A 25,570-nucleotide genomic window follows, 5' to 3' on the forward strand; every position below is an offset into this window, starting at 1 on the left:
TGAGAAAGATAGGCTTGTTAGGAAAAGTCAAAGACAGACGTTGTCTCCAATCAAGTCCCCACAAGCCCTGACACATTGGTGGTTGGCTTTACCAGGTCAAACAGAAGGCTGCTGGTCTCCAGGAAATGACGACTTTTCTCCGGAGGAGAGTGGAGGACGATGAGGCCGTGCAGCATGAGATTGAAAAGGTGTTCCAGGAGCTCCTCCGGTAATCCGAACCTCGTGGACTCATTCATTCATATTCACAGTTTGAGTTGGGTTCAATCAAGTAGGGCTATCACTAAGGAGCACGCCTCCTGCACAGCTGGTTCACAGCTGGTTGCCTGTTAGTCCTGACACCGTGCTGAAATGTTCTATTTTATAGAGTGTGCCTTATTACACAAGACTTGTTTCAAAAGAGAATTTGCCATGTGTGCTCTTAACACAAAGAAACAAATTTTGGGTGGGGGGGAATCATAAAATTTTGTGTAAGTCATAAAAACACAAAGAGCCTGACTCTGCCAGAGGAGAATTCCAGGCTCAAGACTGAGTGGAACCAAGCAGATTTCCAGACAAGTTTCTCCACAAACACCCACCAGGTTTGTGTTTGTCTTCATGGTGGTTTTTAGTGAGTGCTTTGTATAGAAGTCTTTGCTTCAGAAATGTCGTATGTATACCCACATGAATAAATACCTCAGAGATGCTCCCAAATTCATCAGTACACATCATTTCTAGATCTAAGTTATTGGGGGGATACAAACTAGGCAACAGATTTGATAATTAGTATATAGACTTAATATTGCTGCTATATTACCAAAGACCAATAAAATCGCCAAGTGGTGGTGGGCACACATTTAATCCCAGCACTCTGGAGGCAGAGGCAAGCAGATCTCCATGAGTTTGAGGCCAACCTGGTCTATAACGTGAGTTCCAGAACAGTCAGGACTGTTACACAGAGAAACCCTGTCTCAAAACACCCAAAACAAAACAACAACAACAAAAAAAACCCAAACAAACCAATAAAGTCATAATTTTAAAAGACTTGCCTTTCAAAGTATTTCTACTTCATTTTAAAATTCCTTTCATTAAATCAAAACTACAGTTTTTTCCTTACAGTAAAAGAGTGTGACTAATTCTGTCCCTACTGTTGCCTGAGCAATCCAATTAGAACTCCAAGCCAGGCAGTGGTGGTACACGCCTTTAATCCCATCACTCGGGAGGCAGAGGCAGGTGGATCTCTGTGAGTTTGAGGCCAGCCTGGTCTACAAGAGCTAGTTCCAGGACAGGCTCCAAAGCTACAGAGAAACCCTGTCTTGAGAACTCCAGATCAAGTGAGGAGGCACCTAAAGGGGCTTCTAGGAGCGGTGTCTTTGGGGAGACAGTCTTCATGCCACTCAGGGTGCATTCCCTCGGTTGCTTAGGAGTTCATTTCTCAGCTAATAAGTGAAGTTTGAAGCCTAAATATACTACAAATACCTCTTTTGAAGTCTTTTTCCATTTAGATTACAGGAGGAGAAAGTGAGATTCCAGGTGAACTTGACAATACAAATTCTTCTTAAACAAGGACAAGTAGAACTGGAGAATTTCCAGTTGATTCTGGAATATTCCGATGCAATTCTCATCAATAAGAACATAATTGAAGACTTGAATTCTGTGATCCGGGTAATTATAGTTTTTGAACATATTACCTTTTACATAAAATGTTTTATAGTGTGTCTCGTTCCCATGGTAAGTGTGCTGCTAGTTTTATGTCAACTCGACAAAGCTGGAGTCAGTGGAGAGAGTGAACCTCGACTGGGAAAATGCCTTCATAAGATCAGGCTGTAGCAAGCCTGTAGGGCATTTTCTTAATTAGTGACTGATGGGGGAGGGCCCAGTCATTGTGGGTGGGGCCATCTCTGGGGTGATGGTCCAGGGTTCGATAACAAAGCAGGTTGAGCAAGCCACGAGGAGCAAGCCAAGTAAGCAGCACCCCTCCATGGCCTCTGTGTCAGCTCCTGCTCCAGGTTTCTGCCCTGCCTGACTTCCTTTGATGATGAACACTAGCCCTGCTTGAGTTCCTGCTCTGACTTCCTTTGATGATGAACACTAATGAGGAACCATAAATTAAATAAATTCTTTCCTCCCCAAGATGGCATTAGTCATACAGCAATGGTAACCTGACCAAGGCAGTAACTTTAATTCAGTTACATCAGTGTTTCGTCTCAGCAGCCGCCACTAGAGTCACACACAGAAATCTGTAAATGTGCCCAGCATGTACATATTGTTTAAAATCTCCCTAGATGATTCTAAGGGACGTAAAATTCTAGACAATGGGGCTAATTGTCCATTCTAATATATCTTAGTTATATACTGTTTATATAACTCTCAGTATATAATCAATTTTTTTTCCAAAGGACCGACTCTCAGTTTCATGGACTCTTGTTGTTTTCCTATTTCCTGTTTCACTTATCTCCATTTTACTCTAGCTTCCTGCCAGCTTTTACGTTAGCTTGTTCTTTTTCTGGCACATAAATTGCTGATGCAGGCTCTCTTTTTCCCTAACTGTGTAACAAGAAAATTCGAATTAATGCCGACTTAGCTTTAGCAATATCCAAAGTTCTGCCCCACCGACGCTCTGCCCCTCCCCCTATGCTGTGTTCATTCTGCCTTTCCACAGAATGTACTCATCATCACTGATCCATGGTGACTGTGGCGTGCCTTTGTCTTTTGATTATGAGAGAAAAGGAGAATTAGGTACCAGACTGGATTTTACATTTACATATGCATTCATATTCTTAGGCAGTATTTTTAATCGCTTTTGCTTTGTGTTTCTTCTACTCTCTCTTATTCCAGCTTGCAGGAGTTCCTTTAGCATCTCTTACAGATGAAGTCCACTAACAATGGGAGCTCTCCAGCCACTTAATGCGTCTCAAAATGTCCTGTCTTTCATTTAAAAATAGTCTTCTCCTCTGTTAAGTTTTTTGAGACAAGGTCTTGCTACATTGCCTAGGCTGACCTGAAACTTGGGATCCTTCCACCTCCTGAGTAGCCAGACTACAGGGGCCAGCTTTCATTTCTGAAACATGGTTTCTGTAACTACAAGATTCTTAAGTTCTTGGTTGACAGGTTTTGTGGTGGGCTCTTTTGTTTGGTTTCTGAAAGATACAAGTTCAATGTCAGCCTGGATCACATACCAAGATCTTGTCTCAGAAATTTTTTATTATTTATTTATTTAGGCTTTTCAAGACAGGGTTTCTCTGTGTAGCTTTGGAGCCTGTCCTGGAACTAGCTCTATACACCAGGCTGGCCTCGAACTCAGAGATCCACCCACCTCTGCCTCCCCAGTGCTGGGATTAAAGGCATGTGCCACCCCTGCCCAGCAGAAAAATCTTAAAATTATTTAAATTGTACGCTGAGCAGCTGATAGCTATAGATTATAGTATCACTAACTGATGGTGGGAAGACTGGGCAGCTGTAGCTTTGGCTGAAGCCACAGAGTGAAGAGTTTGGGCTTTGGTTAATTTGAGATGTATTTCAAACATTCCAGTGGAATGTCCAACTTGACAGAGTTCAGAGTTGAGATGCGCTCTCTGTAGAGCATATGTTACTAGCTGCATATGGACTGTTACATACAGATATCCACTCACAGGCCATTTAAACCAGGAGATTGCTCGAGACAACCTAAGAAGCTAGGTAGACCAAAAATAGTGGGCTTGTGTCTGCACCTCCAATGGAGCTCTAAAAGATGCAGTAGAGGGAGGGAACCAGGCAAGGAGATGGTGGAGCTCCTAGTATAGCAGTAGAGAAAACTAGGGTTCTGTCCCCTAGACACCCCGAGAACAAAGATTCCAAGGAGTAGATAGAGATGTGTGCACAGTGTCAAGAGGGTTGAGGATGGAGTGGCCCTCGTGAGGGTGGGGTCACATGACATGGGGAAGTAAAGTAAATCCCACAACACCAAAACAGTGACTCCCAGCCTTAGCAGCCTTGATGTTGCTGGGGGTGGGGGCAGACTGTTTTCCATGGGGGCTGCCCTGTGCTTTGTAGGCTGCTTGGCACCATCCTGACCTCCGCTCACCAGATGCCAACAGCAACCTCTCTGGCTGCAGCAACCCAAGCATGCCTTCTCCTGGGCCAATGTGCTTTCCCAGCAGAGAAATGCTTAAACTTTAGAATGTTTGAGCTGCTGACAGCCAGATGAAGTTGTGAGAGCATGGGGGAAAGGTGATTGAAATACAGTTTTAAAGGGTCATTAAAGGTAGGAAATCCAAGGAGTTCAGAAACCAGGTTATGACCAAAAGAAGAAAACAATAAAAGGGTGGGACGCAGTGGGGAGTGGCTTAGTGGCATGCACTCAAAAAGCTAGAATTTGGAAAGGGAATAAAAAGAGAAGGAATGAAAAGTGGTAACTGGTGGGACTCTTATATAAACTGATCAACTGATTGACAAGACAGTCTAGACTGGCCTGGAACTTATTATGTGACCAAAGCTTACCTCATACTTGGGACAATCTTCCTGTCATAGCCTTCCAAGTCCTAGAATAACAGGTAGAAGCTACCACATGTGGGTATAAATTCATTTTCGTGACACAGTAATTTCATTTTAGTAATCTTAGGACAATTTTTAATTTAAATAAATAATTTATATTGATGTTCCTTAATTTTATTGATATTATATTGAGATGTTAAATATTAAACGTAATATTAAATAATACTTAACTAAATATTTGATAAAATTTAATGCATTTAATATTTAATTAATTTAAATGTTTAATTTAAAATATCCCTGAATTTCATATAGGTTATTGAGTAACCTATACAAATACACGACTATTGAATATACGAATACATAACCTAATATGAATATATTGAATATTCGTTATTCCAAGTGAAGTACAAAATAGTAGAGTGTTTTAAGTGTCATATCTGACTTTTTCCTTTACTGCTAGCTACCAGGTTGATGCTGGTGTGCCTAGCCATGTTAGCCAGTGCTTTATCCAGAGAATCAATGCGAAGACATGGAGGTTTCACACAGACTGAGCCACAGAAACCAGCTTCAGTTCTGAATACACAGTCAGTGTGACTGCTGGTGTACCTTTTCAGGCTCAAGGACAAAAGAAAGTTGCCAGCATGATGGAAAGTAAAGAAGTCCACAAAGGAATCTATCAGATCGAGTGGGAACACAAGAAAATGGAAATGGAAATGGAAGATCTGAATCAGAAGGCCTGGGACATCCAGATGCTGTTCTTCTCGCGAGATCGTCAAAAGGCAAGGCTCCATCCTCCCCACCCCCACGTTCATCTCCTTCATCCATTTGTTCACAAACAGTCACTTAGTAGGAAGCCTCCCTGACAGCAAGCATATTCCAAGCCAGGTATGTTCCTAACAGATCCGTAAACACGTGAGTTCTTTTTCTTACAGAGGTTTAATTTGCTCATTTCATGGCTCTTTTCTTAATTCGCTTATTCCTCTTCTCTCTAGAGACTCACTCTGACTTAAAATTGGGTGTCTCTCTACTATACCTGTCTTTCCCAGTTTATCCAGTTCTCTTTTCTTTATCCCATTTCTGCCACTGTTTGACCTGAGGTGGTGCTCGCTCTCGCTCTTCCCTCCCCTCTCAGAACCCATTTAGTTATTTGTACACTGCTGCCATACTGAGGTCCTACTTGAGTCAAGCAACATCGGTGCCCTGCTCAGATATTTTAAATAATACTTTTAACTACCAAATGCATTAAGAAGTCCTTAATGGTGGACAGTGTCTTTCAACTTGCTTTTAGGGCAAATAAGAGGAACAGATACCACTATGCCTCTTATCCATCAATATTCTTAAATGGAAGAGAGGAAGGAAGGGAGGGAGGGAGGTGGGTATGTATGGAGGCTAGGGACCAACATTAGATGTCTTTCTCAGGAATGTTCCTCATAATTCAACTAGACTGGCTGAGCAGCCAGCTCCAGGGCCTAGTGCTGGGTTAGGGCTTTACATGGGTACTGAGAATCCGAACTCAGATCTTCATGCTTGAGCAGCAAGCATTTATCAATTGAGCAATCTCCCACGCACCCAGATGGTTCACCTTTTCTCACACTGGCTCTTCAACCCGAAACATCTTCTTCCCCCTCCTCCTATTTCTTCCCTTCTTCTGTTCCTTGCCCCTTCCCTCCTTCTGTCCTATCTACCCAGTTTGTCAAGTTTTAACTTATGCCACTTTCTTCAACAGCCTTTCTTGATTGCCCAAGCCTAGAAAAATTCCACTCCATCACAAACTGCCTTTGAATTTACTAACGCTTGACATACCGGTAGCCTGGTAACCAATTATTTGTATGTGTTTTCTTTTCCTTGAAGGCTAGCTAGGTAATGTCTGTCTTTGTATCTACTTTGGTATCTTTAACTAGAACATGATTAACGTGACCCAAACGAGACACTGAATGAATAAATGTAAGTAAAAATGGCAAATAGGTGAGTGTGCTGATGGCTAAATACACGTAAATATCATCGCACAAAGGCCAAATCAGTCTTAACTCTGATATTCATTATGAAACTATAGTTTTCAAAACCATTCATAGTTACCTACTAAAAGAAATAAATTATCGTTACATGTATGTGATATCTCTTTTTTTTCCCCTTCTTAAAGTACCTAAATGAACCAAACTACGAGAATCTGATTGCTATTCAGATTGGAATAATGGAGCAAACGATTAATGTTATAGATAAGGTCAGTCTTAAACATATCAATCATTAGAATGGAAACATCTGTGAATCGTGTGGGCAAATAATTCAGCCATGAACTCAGACAGAACCTAAGAGAAAGTTGATAACTTACTGATGTTCATGACAACTTGAGGTCCAGAAGGCTGACTTGGCGGATTACAGCATTTCTCTGGATTTTAGGATCGGTATCTGGGAATACATGTAGATGAATGCGTGTTTGCTTTTACATTAGTTAGATCTGAGCAACACAAAAACTGGCAGTTTTCCTGGCATTTTGAACTTTTCCTCTTTGTATATCTCAATAACAAAATCGGTTTTACTGCGTAACACATAAAATGGAAGCAAAGGTTTTAAAATGTGACAGTATAAATTTGTTTCTAAAGTATAGTATTAACATTCTGTCTTTTAACAAAAAAAGACATACCATACAACAGGCACTAGGGATATAGTATGTTATCTCAGTGATGATAAAATATTTTAAAACTCCAATGTTTATAACTTTTTTTCAAATTTGTTCTTGGGGTTTCATGGGAACAAAATTTTCAGACTCACAGGAAGAACGTAGAAAACTGCAAAAAATTACTTAAAAAATTGGGAAGATACAATAATCAGAAAGACATAGCAAATTACATGCTGAGCTGCAATCTGCGGGAAGAACTAGTAGCTGTCTCCGAGAGACAAGACATTTGCAATGAAATGGGTGAGCGTTTTCTTCTTCAGTTAAAGGTGATTGGTACTAGTATTCTAACCAGCAGCCTGCTATCCGAAAACAAGCAAAAAGCTACCAGCATCTCTTCCGCACATGATCTTAGGTGTTGCTTCTGTACTGAAAGTGTTGGCAGTAACTCATCTAATTCCTCTCTCCATTTCTGGATTAGGGTCTAAACTGACTTGTGAAAAGATTGCCAAAGAACAGTATGAAAACCTGCTGAAAAAACAGAAGCTGACGAAAATCTCCAAGCAGCAAGCTGAGCAGATTTCAATACTGCAGGCTGAAGTTGAAAGGCTAAGAATGAAAACATTCCCTGCCCTTGTTCCCATGTAGAACACCAGCCAGAGCAGGAGGCAAACTAGTTACTCCAAAATAGTGTCACTTGGATAAAAATGACTTTCTTTCTCGTATCAGGGAATTTAAGTAGGTTACCTCTTAGCTGCACATTTTTAATAAATTAAGTTTAGGTTAATCAGTATATAACTATTTGTCCTACATTAATAAATGAGTAAAATACCATTTGTATATTTGTATTCATTCAAGAACAGTGTTTTTCAGCCAGAAAACACTCAAGATTTATTTTGTTCAATTAAAATTACCAGAATTTTGGAGCCTTTACCAATTAAACCAAAGCAAATCATTTTTCCCAAGACATAAGCTTGTAGAAAATTTGTTAGTTTTTTGGAAATTTTTAATTTTCCTTACCTATTGTAGCAGAACTCATTCTTCACCCTAACAGGGTTCAGTAAACAAGTGCTCATTTCCTTGAAATAGTTCATTCTACTCATGTAGATGATACTAATTCTGTAGTAAGACTCTGGCAAACAAAAGTCCATTCACCCTTCTACAGCCTGCGGTCTGCTGCATCCCAGAGTGGCCGCATCAGGATCATTTATCATAGTCTCCAAGTGAGGTCTATGCCCCACTTTTCTGCAATTTAAAAATCTAAATTTGGGCTGGGCGGTGGCGGGCCTCAATTCCACTGGCTAAGTCTGGTCGCTACAGACCAAACAGCCCATGCCGTTTGCTTTATCACCACTCTAGCTGTGGTCCTTCCTCAGCTGCCTCAGCTTTGAGGCCTGAGCGGGGCTTGGAGGACTCTTGCTAGACTGTGTTTAGTTGTTGGTAGGTGCTTCGGAAGGGTGCAGTGCTTTACCTCATCTGTCGAGAGTGTTCATGGGGCCAACACCTCTCAGCTTCTGCTGAACAGCAATTATGTGCATAGTAGTTTACAATTCATTACCAACAAGTGATACAGTTAGTTAGGTCAAGCGTAGCACAGCCTTATGTACAGGAAGATTAGACTCACAAGAGGGAATTTACATGGTATGTGGTATTGGGGGTGTGACAGGTTTGAGTCCCCTGTTGCATCAACACCAAGAGATCAAATGGGAATGGGGAGGGTGGCTGAAAGTAAGTTCTTAGAGGGCTTGAGCATAGCAGCCACTTACAAACTAATAAATACTTTTTCTAGACCCCAAAGCAGAAATCGTGAAGGTTTCAGGAATAATTGGCAAATAGAACAGGGAAGACACTGACCCATAAAGTTCTCCCTCCATCTACCAGTGTGCACAGACCTGCTGTACTTAAAGGCGGCAGCCTGGCTTCTCCCAAGGTTATAGCATAGCTCTGGCAATAGCAACATGCTTTTCCCACTAGGTTCATTCTAAATTCTCAGCAACGGGGCCAGTGGTTCATTCTAAATTCCCAGCAACGGGGCCAACTTCAGTCACTCCTCCACACACAACTGGCAGGCTTCTGGCTGAGGACCCTTCCAAAGATGAACACCACAGATGAAGCTAAGAAGGCAACCGTGGAGAATCGCTCACACCAAGAACACCTCCACATGGGAAATAAGGGTGTGAAACAGATGGCCATTTGAATAAATGAGGAAAATAAGAAACCAATCTGGAGAAAAATTGTGGATATATGTTTAATTACTTGCTAGATTAGCGGACAAAAAGATATAGTAAGCAACTGAAGACAAGATTCATAAACTGAGAAGGGGCAGGTTACATTTAGGCCAGGTGAGGTTTAGACATGCAATAAACTATTTTTTAACACTGATTATAAAACCTTTTGCCACAAAATCAATGTATTAAACCTGGTTTCCAGAATTATCCAAACTCCCTTTTAAACATCATTTAATTTTTTAATACTTAAATATTTTCTTTACCAAACATATCCAAAATACTAAGCTTCATTTTATAATTTGTTTATGTATCAGAATATCCTAAACTGTTCAAGATACCTTTCTCTAAGCCACAATAGCTTACATCTTTCCTCCCTTTAAAACACTTAAACTTTTCACATTAATATTCTCACAGATATTCCATAGGGGAACAAGAATATACTCAGAAACAGAACACATTTGAGGCCCTGGGCATGATCCCATCACCACAAAAGGGAGAGAAAAAAAAGCCTGAAGAAAACAAACACACTTTTCAAACCCCTGTAAATTCCTCTTCACTTCTATTATAGTGCACAACGTTCTCATCTACCCCATAGTAGTCGATCAGCTCGGTGATGCTGAGTTTCTCGTCGTCCTCAGACATAACTGACTGTAGCTCATACAGCAGCCGCTGGCTGCACCTCCTCCACTTCTTTATTAACATTTCTAACTCAGCCAGGTTATTCTGAAACAGAAAAAAACAAGTCAATCAATAACCAGATAGTCATGCATTTTAACTTACACCATATCAAAGCAGCTAAATTAGTTCCTGTCTAGCTGTAAATGCTAATACCCCAGGCATAAAGGGCACTGCAACCTCTGGGCAAATCTTAACCTTGAGGGGAAAAAAAAGTATGAATTAATTTGCATATTAAATACAGAATCTTCTGTATTACTACTATACTTTTAAGATATAATGCCATGTTGTAGCTTCCTAATTTTTCTGTAAACCTCAAACTGTTCTCAAGTTAAAAATATTTTAAACCTTAAAAAATAAGTCACCTAAAAAAAAAAAAATAAGTCACCTTTAGAAAAGTCAAAAATTCAAAAGCACAAATAAGAAACACTGTCCAGTCATTTATTCCATGTTTCTGGGGAAGAATGAGGTGTTATATGGGCAAAAACTATCCAGATAAAGACGTCACACCCTTCCAAACATCCATGCTCTACTGACATCAACCTACGGGAGCTGAAACCTAAAATCTTGTTTTCTCAAATAAAATTCCTTACGTTTTACGCAGAGATACAGGATCACTCCCGAAAGCACTTTATACTGTATCTGTGGGCTATTGTTCTACTGTCATTCCTTTCTGTTCCCAGAGAATTTCCTAACAATATATACTTCTAACTTTGCTACTGGCTAGAAATTAAAGCCAAAAAGCTTCAAATGTGTACTGAACAAAAGCTTGTGTTGACCGGGGCTCATCTACCTCACTCTAAATCAATTACTTCTACTTCAGTTAAAGCTGTTGTAAGATAGGTTTCTTTTCTGGCTATCTGGCTTCTTGCTTATCAGACCAAATGATTTCCAAATTCTGAAATTACTGCAATTTATGTAAAAATTATTCAATGGTTCTAAAATTCTTCTCACCTTTATTCTATACATTTTGACAAGTTTTAATCTCCGAAGAAGTTCTTCCTTCTCTTGAACCTGCTTTGTCAATTTTGCTTTTTCTTCCCTTAATCTTTCCTTAGTATGCTCACTCACAGAATCATTTTGGAGGGCACTGGGTGACCCAGTATCAGGTGACTTAGATTTGCATGTGTTTTTACTCTCCGAGCTATCTTTTTCAGATTCACTGTCTGTGTGTTTCACACTTTGTTGAACCCCCAAGCAGCTTTTCTCTGTGGAAGACACCCCTGGCTCTGGTGCGCTCTCGTCATTTTCTTCATTCTCCACCTTAAGTCGCTTCACCACGCTACAAAAGGAATGAGACGAAGCCCTTGTTTTCTTTAGCCTTTCTTTAAGTGTTCCACTCATAGGCTGAAAAAGACACAGAACATTAAAAATGGTAAGAAAACATTGTTTTTCTAGACAGGGCTTCTTTGTATAGTGTTGGCTATCCTGGAACTAGCTCTTGTAGACCAGGCTGGCCTCAGAACTCAAGAGATCCACCTGCTTCTGCCTTCCAAGTGCTGGGATTAAAGACTTGTGCCACCACTGCCCAGCTAAGAAAACACTCTTGAAATCAATCAACTAATTAGAAATAAAGACTTTATACTTCTACAGTAGGTACACTGGGTGGTCTTCTGTCTCCAAAAATCTCAAGCAAGATCACCAATATCTATTTTCCAGAGACTCCTTTAGTCTTACTTCAAGGTTAACTTCCTAAAATAGGCCTGAGACATTTCTCCCAGTCATCAGCCACTTAGTATTTGCCTTACAGCACTAAAAATGCTTCTAGACTTAGGAAAAGACCTGCCATCAAAGACTTCCCCTAAGGAATACTATACAGATCAAATTTGAAGAATCTTAAGAACCTGCTAAGAAATTCAACAAAATGAATATAACTTATTCAAGAAAACCTGGTAAAGACTGGATCCTAGACAAAGGCTATATGTTAATTCACATTCCAGTATCCTTAAAATTGCCACTACCAGAATACTTTGAAACACAGAATGGGGGTGGATAGCAAGACTTTCATACTTGTTTTCCTGAACTATTTGTTTGGGATGATGATGGAGTCTCCCTCTTCTCAAGAGTGTCAGGTAAAGTCGATGCTGAATCTGACGCACTCTCCATCTTGGTGGATGCAGAATCTGATGAGACCTCCATCTTGATGGATGTGCAATCTGATGTGCTCTCCATCTTGGTGGATGAGGAATCTGATGGAATCTCCATCTTGGTCAATGTTGAATCTGATTCGCTCTCCATCTTGATGGATGCTGAATCTGATGGGCTTTCCATCTTGATGGATGCTGAATCTGATGGGCTTTCCATCTTGGTGGAGGTTGAATTTGATGGGCTCTCCATCATGGTGGATGCTGAATCTGATGGGCTTTCCATCTTGGTGGAGGTTGAATTTGATGCGCTCTCCATCTTGATGGATGCTGAATCTGATGGGCTTTCCATCTTGGTGGAGATTGAATTTGATGGGCTCTCCATCTTGGCGGATGCAGAATCTGATGGGCTCTCCATCTTGGCGGATGCAGAATCTGATGGGATCTCCATCTTGGTGGATGAGGAATCTGATGGGCTCTCCATCTCGGCAGATGCTGAATCTGATGGGATCTCCATCTTGGTGGATGAGGAATCTGATGGGCTCTCCATCTTGGAAGCAAACTCCTGATTTCCTTCTAAAAAGGAAAAGGCATTGATGGTGATTAAATTACTATCTCAACACTGGCCTTAATTTTTATCCACAAAATTTCCTTAGTGTACAAAAACACCAAAAAGCCAGCAGTTTCTTCCAAATCATATGTAGCTGTAATTTATTCTAATTCTTTTCGTAGTTTTTCATTTACCTCTCCACATGCGGAGTAACAAGGTTTTGTTTTTGCACAATAAATTAACCTGCTAGTGTGTCACTGACTCTCATTGCTCTCCTGCAATGTAGCTCCAAAAATTTGCACTTCAGGGAGGAGGGAAACTAACCGAGATTTTTTTTTTTAATTTTTGTTGTAATTTCGTAAACAAAAGCGATACAGTGTGAATAACATAAGCATCTTAAATCTTAACAGCTTTGAGCCTAGAACCAGGAATTGAGGCCTAAGAAAGCAGCGCCCACCCCCGTTTTGTTTTTCCAGGGTAGAAGCCTCTCCCAGCCCCATCTCCTCCCAGGACCCCGTCTCCCTCACCCCCATCTCCTCCGCACCCTCCCCGCCCCTACCACTCCCCCCTTCTCCCTTGTCCCCTCCCCGCCCTACCACAGAAAGTCATCCACCCCCGCCCCTCCCCCTCCTCCATCCCCACCCCGCCTCCCCACTCTACCACAAAAAGCCATGTACTCCCCCTCCCATCTCCTCCCCCTCCCTCCTTGTACTCTTAACCCCAGAGGGGACTCTGGTCCCCACCACCGAAAGCCACCTCCCCGCCCCCTTCCCCCCTCACCCCCTTCCCGTGCTCTCCCCCGCCTTTCCCCGCCCCTTTCCCCACAGAAAGCCCTCCACCCCGCACCAAAAGGAGGCCGCGCTCCCGCGTTGCTGCCGGGAGGGCTCCTCTACCGGCTCCACAGACGCCCGGGGGCTGACACGCAGCCCGGCCCCAGGGAGAAGACACAATACCTTTCTCAGCCATGCCCACGGCGGAGGAACAACAGACCCTCAGCCAGCGTAGCGGCCCAGGAGACGGGCACGCCCCGAAGGCGGGGCCCCGAGAGAGGAGAGGCGGCGATTGGCTAGCGAGGCCGCCGCGGGCGGATATGCTTTGTCCGGCTCCCGACCGCGCGCCTGCGCACCGAGCCAGGAGCCGCCGCCGCTGGGCGGATAGGGGCGGGGCCGGGCGGGCGCGGCTCGTGATTGGCAGGCTCGGCCGGCGCGCTCCAGGGCTCGGCTGCGCGCACGCGCGCGGCCGCCGGCGGGGGGGACGCGAGGGGGAGCGGGGGAGGAATGGCGTCCGCGGGAAGACGGCGCTAGGCCTCGGAGCCGCCCTGAGGGGGGCGCGCATCCGCCCGCCGCTTCCCTTCGCAGACTGCCGTCTCCAGCCGCCTCCCCGGGGTTGGGCCTCCGGCGGGGAAGCGCGCCGGCGAGCCCCGCCCCCGCGCCCACCATGGCGGCGGCTCCCCGCATCCACCACGGCGGAGGCTTTTCCTCAGACGTGGCAGAGCCGGAAGCCGCGGGGCCCGCTCGGCTCCCTGCCGGTGGGGTCCAAGAGGGCGGTCTGATAGGACGCAGATGTGGTGGGAGTCTGCCCGGGCGTCTCTGCACGTTCAGGAGCGGTCATCTCCCGCTTACCCTGCCAGCTCGCCCCTCGATTTTGGTCTGTGCCCACCCCGGCTTGACCTCACATGTTTTGGTCAAATCTGAGAAAGATGAGGGATTTTAGAAAGCAGAGCAGTCGATTGGGTCGGTCCAGAGTTCGGATGGTGGAGACCTAAACCCCTCGGCTACACCCTGGGAGGCTACAAACAGCCAGAAAGCGCCCCTGTGTCCGGTGCTCCGGATGTCCTGTTGCTAGGCAACGGCCCAGCGAGCTAGCTTGGGTGGAGCAGTCGGGCTAGGGAAAGGCAGCTGAGTAACTTGTGAGTCACTTGGAAGTTTTAATGGGCGGGACAGCTCTCTACGAACTGCTAAAAGTGCCTTAAAAGTGATTAAGAGTCCTAAGCAGCCAGGTATGATACAGAACCCAGACAATGAGGTGATTAGACCTGTAACGGTTGCCTAGGTTCAAGTCCTGGCGCCCTGGTGGTTCTATTGTTGTGTTTGTTTTCTTTTGTCTTATTTGCTATGGAGTATAGTGGCCGTGTGCCTCAATTTGATGGTTTGGCCAATGAGAATATCTACCTCCTAGTGACAGGGAAAATAAGTGATATTTGTGAGTGGCAGCTAAGAACAATTCAAAGCACCAAAGAAACATTTAATGGCTTTTTTTTTATTCAAACATATTCGTCATTCCCTAATTAACTTAAAGTAAATTTTTATCCCTTACCTTTCTTCTCTAAAGCACAGATCTTTTTTTAAGTGGTAATGTGTTCTCCAGAATTCCACACAACTTAAGCCATAAATACCAGAGAATGACAATAAATATCCCACTCGTAAATGTTAAAGAAACACGTGCTGACTTTAGGACCCCAACAACAGTTTATGATATTAGAATAAAGGTGTTGCTCACAGATGACTCTGCCTACTAGTTCTTCTCACTTTCTCCTTGACGTGAGTTGATTCTTTGCCTTGACACTTGAAACACAATGTACACTGCATATTCTGGATGCCTTGAGGCATAAGGGTGAGTTGTTTTTATGAGTCTAAAATCAGCTGCTCCCAAATCCTTTTATTATTACAACCTAATATTAGAGCTGTTTTTGCTTGCTACATAAAGGAAAACAACATGTTGCCTTGCAAATGTTCTGACTTGTTTTTATATGAAACTGGTGTACTAAAATAAGACTGGCCAAACTTCCACAGGGCCTTGGAACAGTGCTCAGGAAAACCTGTTTGTTTAGAAGTGCGCATTTGTAGACCTTTATTTCCTGTGTGTTTTACATGTCAGTGCTCTTCCCATGTTGACTTTATGTCTTCTGTGTGTTTTTACATGTCAGTTCTCTTCCCATGTTGACCTTTATGTCTTCTGTGTTTTTACATGTCGGTGCTCTTCCCACGTTGGTATTCTACTTGCCTTCCTTAGTTTAGTGTAAAAGATCTGGAATGTGTATAAATTGCCCCTATTCAAATGGAGACGAAGCTCCGTGGTAAGATGCTTGCCTGTCATTCATGAGATTCTGTGTTTGAACATTAGCCTGAAGGAAAAAAGAACCCTAACTAAAAATACCCCTTAAAGCTTCCGTGTGTTGTTAGACAAATATTTCCATGCTCTTAGTGTCCCGAAACCTATTTGACTACAAAGACTTTAGCATTTGTCATGTAAGACGTCTGTATTTCATAGGAAATTTTCAAGGAGTAAAAGGTGCTGCCCTGTGAGCCCAACAACAAAGACTCCTCGCCCTACGGTAGAGAACAATGGGAGAACTGTCCTGGACGCGGGAGAGTCGTTAGTTTCCTCCTAAGTCAGACTTTCTCTGTTCTCAAGTTTCTTCACTTCCCAAGGCTACTATTGACGTCTTTTTATTCAGGAGGGAGTGGTAAACTGTGTCCTCCAATCTAGCCTGTGATTACTGTTGATGGCTGATGACATATACCTAGAAATTTATGAGATTTTTTGATATAATGATATATACCTACAAAATTTATGATTTTTTTGTATAATTATTCATTTTTAAGTGCAGGAAAACAATAGTATATAGTCTTCCTCCCTCTCCCTCCCACCCTCCTCTCTCTTCCACATGTAACACTAAAGGTATTTTTAAGCACAATTAAAATTTCAGTAGATTTCTTTTTCTTTTAACCTTGCAGCTTTGGCATTTAAAAGCAAAAACCTAAGCCAGGTGGTGCCTTTAATCTCAGCACTCAGGAGGCAGAGGCAGGCAGATCTCTGAGTTTGAGGCCAGCCTGGTCTACAAGAGCTAGTTCCGGCACAGGCACCAAAGCTACAGAGAAACCCTGTCTCGGAAAAGCAAAAACAAAAAACTAGCATTAAATCAGGATAATCTATTTTATTTCTTAGACTTTTCTATATTGACAAAAATTTTGAGTGGGGCAGTGGTATAACACGCCTTTAATCCCAGCACTTGAGAAGCAAAGGCAGGCGGATCTCTGAGTTCAAGGTCAGCCTGGTCTACAAAGCAAGTTCCAGGACAGCTAGAGCTGTTACACAGAGAAACCCCCACAGGACCCCCCCCACCCACACAAACACAAAAATTGTCTAATGAAGACATAGCTAGTATCTAATGGGTTTCTTCCTTAAGATATAAACACTTGCAAAACTACGATTATAAGCCTTTTGTATGAAGAATTGTGTGAAATCCACATGATTAAGTTGATGTTAGCACAAAAGAAAAATTTAGTAAAATTTCTTAACTATTTACTATGACATTTTCTTACTTGTTTGTAAGTGGAAAAATACCTTCAAAAATTCTTGCCTAGGTTTCTCTTGCCAGTGGCACCTTACAGACTTATTGCTGATGTAGAGGTGTTGTTCTATTACTCTGTCAGCTCTTAAATTTCCTGTTAAGAATAATTGACTATGTGTTTCCTGTTCTTTCTCTGTTACCTGAAGATCTCATGGAGAATTCAAAAACTGTGTGATTAATCTCCTTTTAGAGATCATCAAATACTCTTTTGCCAAAGGGACCTCTCTGCATATTTTTTTACTACTCCTCAGCTATAGTAATCATGAAGGAATTGTATTTTAACCCCAGGTGAAAGGGCTCTTAGTTGTTTTTAGCAACCCTAAGACTTCTCCTCGCTAAATAGTGTGGGCACCTAGAATGAGGAGATCCTGTGATGAGAGCCACGTTATTACTGGGATAAAACCTTTCCAACACATGGCGCCTGGGAAAGCTTCTGATAACCAAGGTGCAGAATAATGAACCCAACCCTAAAGAGCTCCCTTCCCGTGAAGTTCCTGTCCTTTTATCCTACCAGATCTGGGCTTTTGTCAAGTCGACTGTAGCCTAGAGAAGCCAAAGTGTCTGTGGTGCCCTGCTGCTGCTGGGTGTGCTGTTCCCTCAGAGTGGAGTCAAGTCAGAGGAACAGTGGTGACGGAGAAGGTGGACTAGGTGGGGTGAGCAAAGGGGCTTGGTGACAGAAGAGAGACTGTGAAAAGATAGAATCAAAGTACTGCTCAGGGCCACACCTTTCTCAGATCCTTTATTAATGCAGAAATGTCACCTTGAATTCATTTGAAGAGAAGGCATTAGGTGTCAGCACGTCCTTGAGCAACTGAACTTGTCCTATAATCTTTAACCACCTTGGCGTTTGAGAGATAACAACTCCCGTGATAATTTCACAGTATAGAAAGTGTTTGAAGTACCGGTAAACACATCCATTCGGTAGTCTATCCTTGCCTCTCATCACTGCTTCAGTCCTGAGGGTACAGACTGCTTGGTGACGTTTTTAGTTGAAGAGAAAACAGGAAATGGGAGTTAAGAGACCACTCTTCCCGTTTTAGGATCTTACTGTGATTTGGCGTCTGTTCTTCCACCCCAAGCTTTGATGATACATATAGTACTGGATCAAACGTGTGTTGGGGTATTATTCTCAGGTGTGTGACTTTGGTTACGCTGCATCTGTTTAACTCTGAAGCTGTGTTACTTTGCCTGTCTAAAACACCTGATGGTCTAATAAAGAGATGAACGGGCCAAGAGTGAGGCAGGAGCAGGATAGGTGGGGCTGGCAGGCAGAGTATATATAGAATAGAGGGCCAACCAAGAGAGGAAAATAAAGAGGAGGAACAAGAAAACAAGGAGAGGAGGAGGCCAGGGGCCAGCCACCCAGCTACACGGCAAGCCACAGAGAAAGAAGGAAAGTAAGATATACAAAAGTTAGAAAGATAAAAGCCAGAGGTTTCTCCTGTAACATTTACTGTCCGTCTGTCAAGCACCCACACCGTCTCACGTCCTCCGAGTCAGGAGTCTTTTCCTTACAGGCACTTTCCACCCCTTTAAATCAAGAAATGGTTTCACTGAAAGAACTCTTCCCCAGCACCCGCCCCACAGACTTGAAGAACAGAGACATAGTCTCTTCTTCTCCTTGCTCTGCCAGGACTTTTGAATCTACAGCCATCTATGAATGCTGGATATTGGGGATGCAGCCTCTGCGTTGCTGAAGGTCTGTGGCACGTGCAAGAGAAGCACCCTTAAGGAAATTCGGACTCTTTAGGCTTCCGATCTGTCATTTAGCAGTCAGCATACCCAAATACTACGGAATATAGACGTGGGCTTTAGATCAGCAGGCAGCTAATCACATCCACACATTAGTTAAACAAATTCCTACAAAACTACAAATTATAAGCTACACAAGAGTTAAAAAACAAAAAAAGACAGCCTTACTGCCGGTGGGTCGGCACCATCTGAAATGCCTTCCTGATTTAACTCCGAGCCATTGAAATCAAGTTTCTGAACCTGTGTGCACAGGTTTGGGATTTTTGTAAAGCTGCCAAACCTGCAGTACAACAATAATTAGCATAAAGCTTGTGTAATTAAGATGCCTGAAAGGAGTGAGCCTGGCTTCAGCAAGAGGGTCTCCTTGTTTAAAGATCAGGGAGGAAGGGGAGGGAGAAAGGGAAGACGAGGAGGGGCAGAGCAGGAAATAGCGTCTTTGGGTCATGTCTTTCCTCAGCTGCTTTCCATGGGTTTTGAGGAGACATCAAATTGGCCTTGTGTCATCCCGATAATTATCTACAGGGACAACCGATTTTCAGGCATTGTTTTTAAACCCTCATTTTCAGACCCATTTCGGAACCAATACCACCCTGTCTGCCATGAATATGTCCTACTTTTACAATATAAAGATCCATTATGGGCTGGAGAGATGGCTCAGTGGTTAAGAGGACTGGCTGTTCTTCCACAGGTCATGAGTTCAATTCCCAGCAACCACATGGTGGCTCACAACCATCTGTAATGAGATCTGGCGCCCTCTTCTGGTGTGTCAGCATACATGGAGGCAAAATGTTGTAAACATAATAAATACTTTTTTAAAAAAGATCCATTATAACTAACTAGCAATTGGAATTTCCCCTTTCTCATAATAGAACAGATAAAATTCATTCCAGAAAAGTAAGTTCAAGGACATCAAATAGAAGATAGGGTGAATTGGGACCTGGTGACTTGATTTTGATGAGTGGGGGAAGAAAGATGGCATGTTATTACATGTTTAAAAAACCACGGGTAAGAACTGTGTGAATTAAGGAGGCTATTTAGGAAGCTGGAATTAAGCATTTGCATACTAACTAGCAGCTCCCAAAGCAAGCCTTGCAAACTCATCCCCTTTCCATCAAGGACTGTCCTTCCCTGGACCACAGTGTTCCTAACTGAAGTAAGGCCTCAGGAGTGTTCAAATATTTTCTGCCGAGGATTGTCAGGGAAAAGAGAGAATTGGGGCAAGGAAGAGAGAGAGAGAGAGAGAGAGAGAGAGAGAGAGAGGAAACAGCTCATGTTTGGGAGCTTTATTTTTCATAACAGATTACTGACTACACCACTTGTTTACTCCATAGAATTAATTATTCTGCAGATTCAAACTGGATTTTGCGGTATAAACAACAGACCAAACCCTGTAAATCCTGAGTGCCTTGACTGAACCAGATTCTGGGAAAGTCATGTCTTAAGGCTTTATGATATATTTAATATAAAGGATTATGGGACATCAATAGTCTGCCATTAATAAAGACGTAAGGAGACACTACAGATACATACAATACTTCTTAGGAGTCCTGGAATGTTTTAATAACCATGTTCAGCCTGATTATACCTCGTACCCTTGATAAGCTGTGCTTGGAATGCCGAGCCTGTAAAGCCACAGACCTGACGTCTTTGAGTTTCTCTTTGTACCCTAGACCCCATCTTTGTTGATTCTCAGTGCTGTGTGCAGTGAATTGGGGATGAAATGTGTTGTGGTCAAATGGGGAAGGTGTGGTTGCTTAAATCATTTCTAAATAGAGATAATCACGACTGTCGGTTCAAATTGTGACACATGGGGAACTCTTTGGAGATTTTGTTTGGATACAAGGTCTGGTGGATGTAAACGATACTTGCTAATGTTTGCAAGTCCCCCCGCCCTTACTACCTTATTCCAATGACAACGTGGCTTCAGCATGGAATAGGGATGAGTTAATCAGAGGATCTGAGCTCTTTTTCTGAGTTCTGACCTTGCAACTATGGCTGTTTACATTGGTTTTTGGACAGAGTCTAGATCTAGGCTACACAGCCAGCATTCTGGTGTTTCTCAGAGGAGGATCTCAATGGCATTGCGTCCCAGAGTTAACTTGCTTTTTGTTTTTTATTAGACTAGCAGTAGCTGCCACAGCTCTTGGATAGATGGGCCATCCTATGGCTACAGGGTCCAAACATTTGATTTTTTTTTATTATTTATTTATTTGTTATGTATACAGTAGTCTATCTGTGTGTATGCCTGCAGGCCAGAAGAGGGCACAAGACTTTATTACAGATGGTTGTGAGCCACCATGTGGCTGCTGGGAATTTAACTCAGGACCTTTGGAAGAGCAGGCAATGCTCTTAACCACTGAGCCATCTCTCCAGCCCCCCAAACATTTGAACAGGCATGTCGCAGGGCCTTTCTATGACCTCAAAGTTTGAGTTAAAATCACTTTTGTCTTTTGTTTTATAGACAAACAGATGGAAAAGCTTTGAGACTTCTGGAAGTGCTAGGCCTGGAGCTGAACGCCTTTTGACTAGTCTCAGTCCAGATTTAGAGGCTCAGTGACCTGTTTTGTATTGGTGTATAGAGGCTTCGCTATTTCCACAAACTCTGGCATTCAGAGGCAGCAATACCCATCCACAGCTAGGAGATCTTGAACTTGTGTGGTAGTTTGAGTGTAATTGGTCCCTATAATCTCATAGGGAGTTGCACTATTAGGAAGTGTGGCTTTGTTGGAGTAGGTATGGCCTCTTTCAAGGAAGTGTGTCACTATGGAAGTAGGCTTTGAGGTCTCATATTTGCTCAAGCCACACCTCATATTTACACTATAAACAATAAGTACATAAATATTATAATTCTATAAAATACATTAAAAACTGAAATAGTATTCCAAACCTTAGGCCTTAGTAAATGGAGGCATAGAAAGAGTTCATAACCTATAGAGCATGCTATATACTAAAGATGTCAATTTCCTTCAAGTTAACCTGTGGATTTTATGCAATTTCAGTTAAAAAAAAAACTCTTAGCAAGTCCTAGCATGATTATGCATTTGTGGATCATTGTAATTAAGAAGCTGGCTCTGAAATTTAACTGGAAATACAAAATAGCAGCCAAGATGTCTCAGAAAAGAACAAAAAGGGAGGTGACTTACTCCACTGGGTAACCTGACAAGGGGGCCGTGGAGAGCTGGAGCAAGGACAATGCACAGACACAAGCGGGAAATGGAATCTGGAAGCCTCCACGTACACATAGAGACTTCATTCATTAAAATGATCGCAGCACAAAGGAAGAATGAAGGTTTGTCTTTCTGCCTCTGGTTCAGTGCTAGAGACTGAAAAAGACCTTGTATAGCAGACAAGGGCTCTATCACTGAGCTATGCCTAAGCCACGAACTATCTTTTCAATAATGGTAGTAGTCGACTGAAGAGCCATATGGGGAAAAAACTTTCCTCAGAATGTATGTGTGTGCAAGTGTATTTGCGTGCGTGCATGTGTATGCATGTGTGTGTGCTTGCATGTGCCTACACACACACAGCATTCTTGGAGGATTTAGAAGCAAATGTGAGAAGGTTGGTGTTATTTAAATGATAGTTTAGAAGATTTAGGAAAGAAAATAAATTCATGGATTTAAGAAATGGAAAATTTCTTAAATAAGGCATAAAATAATTTGATTAATAAAGGAAAGATTGGCTGGGTCAGCTATATTAAAATTAAAAGTTCTGTTTATCAAAGGTACTTAATGAAGTCAAAATGGATGTCCCAAATCAGGAGATATAATTTACAATATATCTAACTGATAAAGCAAATGAGTAAGGAAGACACAATCCCAACTCAATGTTCAAAAGGTTTGAGATTTCATTAAATGACGTCTAGCCCAGCTGAACAATCACCCTGGTTCTGAGCAATGACAGGATGTTCAAGATGATAACTGCCAGTGGCCATGATGTGGGTGGTCTATGCAGCCACCTAACGCCATGTTGATGTCCATGCTCCATGCTGCTGTCGAGGGATATGCTTGGGTCCATGGTCCTGCTGCAGCCCAGGTCCTTGTTGATGTCCATAGCTCATGTTACCACCAAGGGCTATGCAGATGCCCATGGTCTATGCTTCCACCTGAAGCCATGCTGATTTTACGGACCAGGCCGCTGCCAAGGGCCTGATATGAGTGGGCTGTGTGGCTGTCGGATGTAATATGAGGGCCTGCTTGTTGGGGTTTTTGTGCTGTCCAGTTCCCGCAGCCATTTAGGTCCCAAAGAAAACCACACAGAGGTCTACATAAGTTATAAACTGATTGACCCATTGACCCAAACTTCATTCTTCTTACTCCCAGCATTCTCAGTTTGATTTTCCCACCTAACCTTATCCTGTTCAGCTATTGGCCCATCAGCTTCTTTATTAAACCAATCACAGCAACATATATTCACACAGTGTAAAGGAATATTCCACATGTTCATGATGTGAAATTCCCAAATAATTAATAAAAATAGTATGTAAAAAAGGACGTCTAAATGGCAAAAAAAATATTAAAATAATCAGTAATCATGGAAATTCTGATTAAAACCACAATGAAGTAAAGCCATGTGCTCACCACAGGGCAGAAGTAAGAAAGACTACCTTTACCAGGACTGGTATGGACATAGACCAACCAGAACATTGTTGGTGATAAGGGAAGAGAAATCAGAACAATTATCACAGAAAACCTGGGGTTATTTACTAAAGTTAAATGCTCCCTTAGAAAATTCTCCCTTAGGCACCCAGCCAGTGAGGATGTTGTGCACATGTTCAACAAAGGACACAAGAATGTTTGTATGTGTTTTCACAACAATCGAAGTCTGGCGTTATCCATATCAACAACGTAAATTTCACTATATTCACATAGTAGGAAACTGTATAGGAATGAAAATAAGTTACACAAATCCCACAGATGACGTTCATTAGCACAATGTACAACAAAAGAACCAGACCCCCCCCCCCAAAAAAAGCAGACCTTGCTTGACTCTTTTATTAATTTTAAAGCAAACAAAACTAGCTTATGGTGTTAGAAGTTCCTAATAAGTCAGGGACCTGGACGTTGATGGTTTGTACATTTTTCTCTATGCACACTAAGCTTCAATATCAAGAAAGAAAGAAAAATTAATCCGGAGAGATGGCTCAGCAGCTAAGATCATTGGCTGCTCTTCCAGAGGACCTACGTTTGATTTCTAGCTTCCCCATGGCAGCTCACCACCATCAGCGACTCCCATTGCAGGGGATAGGACACTCTTTTCTGACTTTCTCCGGAACCACCACAAATGTGGTACACAGACACACAATCAGGCAATAAAATAAAAATGTAAATAAGTACAAATTTTAAATAATTAAAACTGTTTTAAGATAAATTTTTGTTTCTGAATTCAGTAATTCTGAAACAGCATGAAGTTTTTCTACAAATTACATGGTTGTTATATACTATATGCACATTGAAATACTTCTTTTTAAAGTTAATATACTTTATTTTTAGAACCCTTCAGGTTTACAGAAAGAGTGAAAAGGAAAATGGTTTCATATTGGCCTCACCTCTACCGCAAATTTGCAAGCACACCCTTCACTGGCACCTTCCGTCACTTCGGTGGTACAATTTGCTACAATTGCTGAGGGACACTCAGACATCATTAGCCATCCAAACCCACAGTGGACACCGAGATCCACTCGTTATGTTGGTTACATTGAAATGCCCAATAAATACGAAATTATAAAATCTCATTAGTGGTCAGACAGCTCTAATTAAAAGCACAATGAGATACCACCACACATCCACCAAGGAGGCAAAATTGAGAAAGAGCAGCCATACCGGGATTAGTATGGTCAATATAGAATAAATTGACAGGAACCCTTCTACCCCGCTAGTGGGAATGGAAGTTGGAACTGCTACCATTGTTTAGGTCTGTGGGTTTTAGCAGATGTATAGTGTCAGGCATCCACCTCCAGAGTTAGGTAGGCAGTTTTAAGTTGATCTTGGTTCCTCTGCTTCCTCCAGTCTCTGTGGTGACTGTTCACTTCCATGACTCATTGGGTTCATCGTCTTTGTTACCATAGCAACTTGTTTCCTAGAGATGCTGAGACTTTTTTTCTGCCATAGTTAATGGCGTACTTGAAACAGCGGATACGTAAAAATTTAGAGGCACGTAGTTGAGCAGGAGAAGTTAGTTCCCAGGTCAAGGATTTCAGAGCTGGCCTGCTTTCCACTTGTTTTCGCTAACTGGGAAGATGTGTCGATATTCTCAGGAATGGTGGAGGGAACACTGGCCATGTGCCAGCCTGACCACAGCTCTCACATTCGGCCTATGTGAGTCACGCTCCTGAATCAACACATGCTCGGGACGAGGATGCGCCTGATCCTGCTCCTTGCTCACTCATCTCACGAGGCGCAGTATACTTCTCTACATGAGCACTGACTGTCCAACCTGGGAACAGCGGGTTGTTCTCTGGCTCATTCTGCGGCATTCCTGGGAGTGACGTCTCAGAGGTGACTAACAAACACGCTGATGGGAAAGGCAGACAGCTGGTCTGTCCTGCCCAAAAGGAGCAGTCCAACATAGCTTCTGGGAAGTGCTCAACTGATAGCTATGTTGTTCTTACATAAAAAAAAAAAATTTCTTTTTTGTTTTTTCAAGACAGGGTTTCTCTGTATAGCCCTGACTGTCCTGGAACTTGCTCTGTAGACCAGGTTGGCCTCAGACTCACAGAGATCCGCCTGCCTCTGCCTCCTGAGTGCTGGGATTAAAGGTGTTCATCACCATCACCCAGCTGTGAAAATAATTCTTGACTGTGAGCTTCAGGGATTTTTTTTCTAGGACGATCTTTGGGTTGCAGCGGTTGTACCGAGTCCTAAT

At 42.6% G+C, this 25,570-nt stretch overlaps 2 protein-coding genes across 2 annotated transcripts in view; one reads left to right on the plus strand and one right to left on the minus strand.

Annotated features, from left to right (window-relative positions):
* The window catches only part of Cfap43 (cilia and flagella associated protein 43), an 85,486-nt gene extending 77,624 nt beyond the window's left edge, over positions 1 to 7,862 (plus strand). The window contains exons 33-38 of the mRNA XM_041661891.1: positions 96 to 208; positions 1,482 to 1,641; positions 5,064 to 5,228; positions 6,590 to 6,670; positions 7,213 to 7,366; positions 7,545 to 7,862. Of these exons, the coding sequence (XP_041517825.1) occupies positions 96 to 208; positions 1,482 to 1,641; positions 5,064 to 5,228; positions 6,590 to 6,670; positions 7,213 to 7,366; positions 7,545 to 7,711 (840 nt within the window). The 3' untranslated portion in view covers positions 7,712 to 7,862. The remainder of the gene's footprint in view (positions 1 to 95; positions 209 to 1,481; positions 1,642 to 5,063; positions 5,229 to 6,589; positions 6,671 to 7,212; positions 7,367 to 7,544) is intronic.
* Positions 7,863 to 9,297: 1,435 nt separating this feature from the next.
* On the minus strand, positions 9,298 to 13,785 carry Sfr1 (SWI5 dependent homologous recombination repair protein 1). The gene is made up of 4 exons (XM_041660700.1): positions 13,554 to 13,785; positions 11,977 to 12,626; positions 10,921 to 11,313; positions 9,298 to 10,014 (listed from the first exon to the last, which is right to left on the minus strand). The coding sequence occupies exons 1-4, from the start codon at positions 13,564 to 13,566 to the stop codon at positions 9,823 to 9,825; spliced, it is 1,248 nt and encodes a 415-aa protein (XP_041516634.1). The 5' UTR covers positions 13,567 to 13,785; the 3' UTR covers positions 9,298 to 9,822.
* Positions 13,786 to 25,570: the final 11,785 nt, after the last annotated feature.

Source organism: Microtus oregoni, unplaced genomic scaffold (assembly GCF_018167655.1).
Source record: "Microtus oregoni isolate MIOR12 unplaced genomic scaffold, Mior012 000012F_ref0000307, whole genome shotgun sequence".
Lineage (NCBI taxonomy): Eukaryota > Metazoa > Chordata > Mammalia > Rodentia > Cricetidae > Microtus > Microtus oregoni.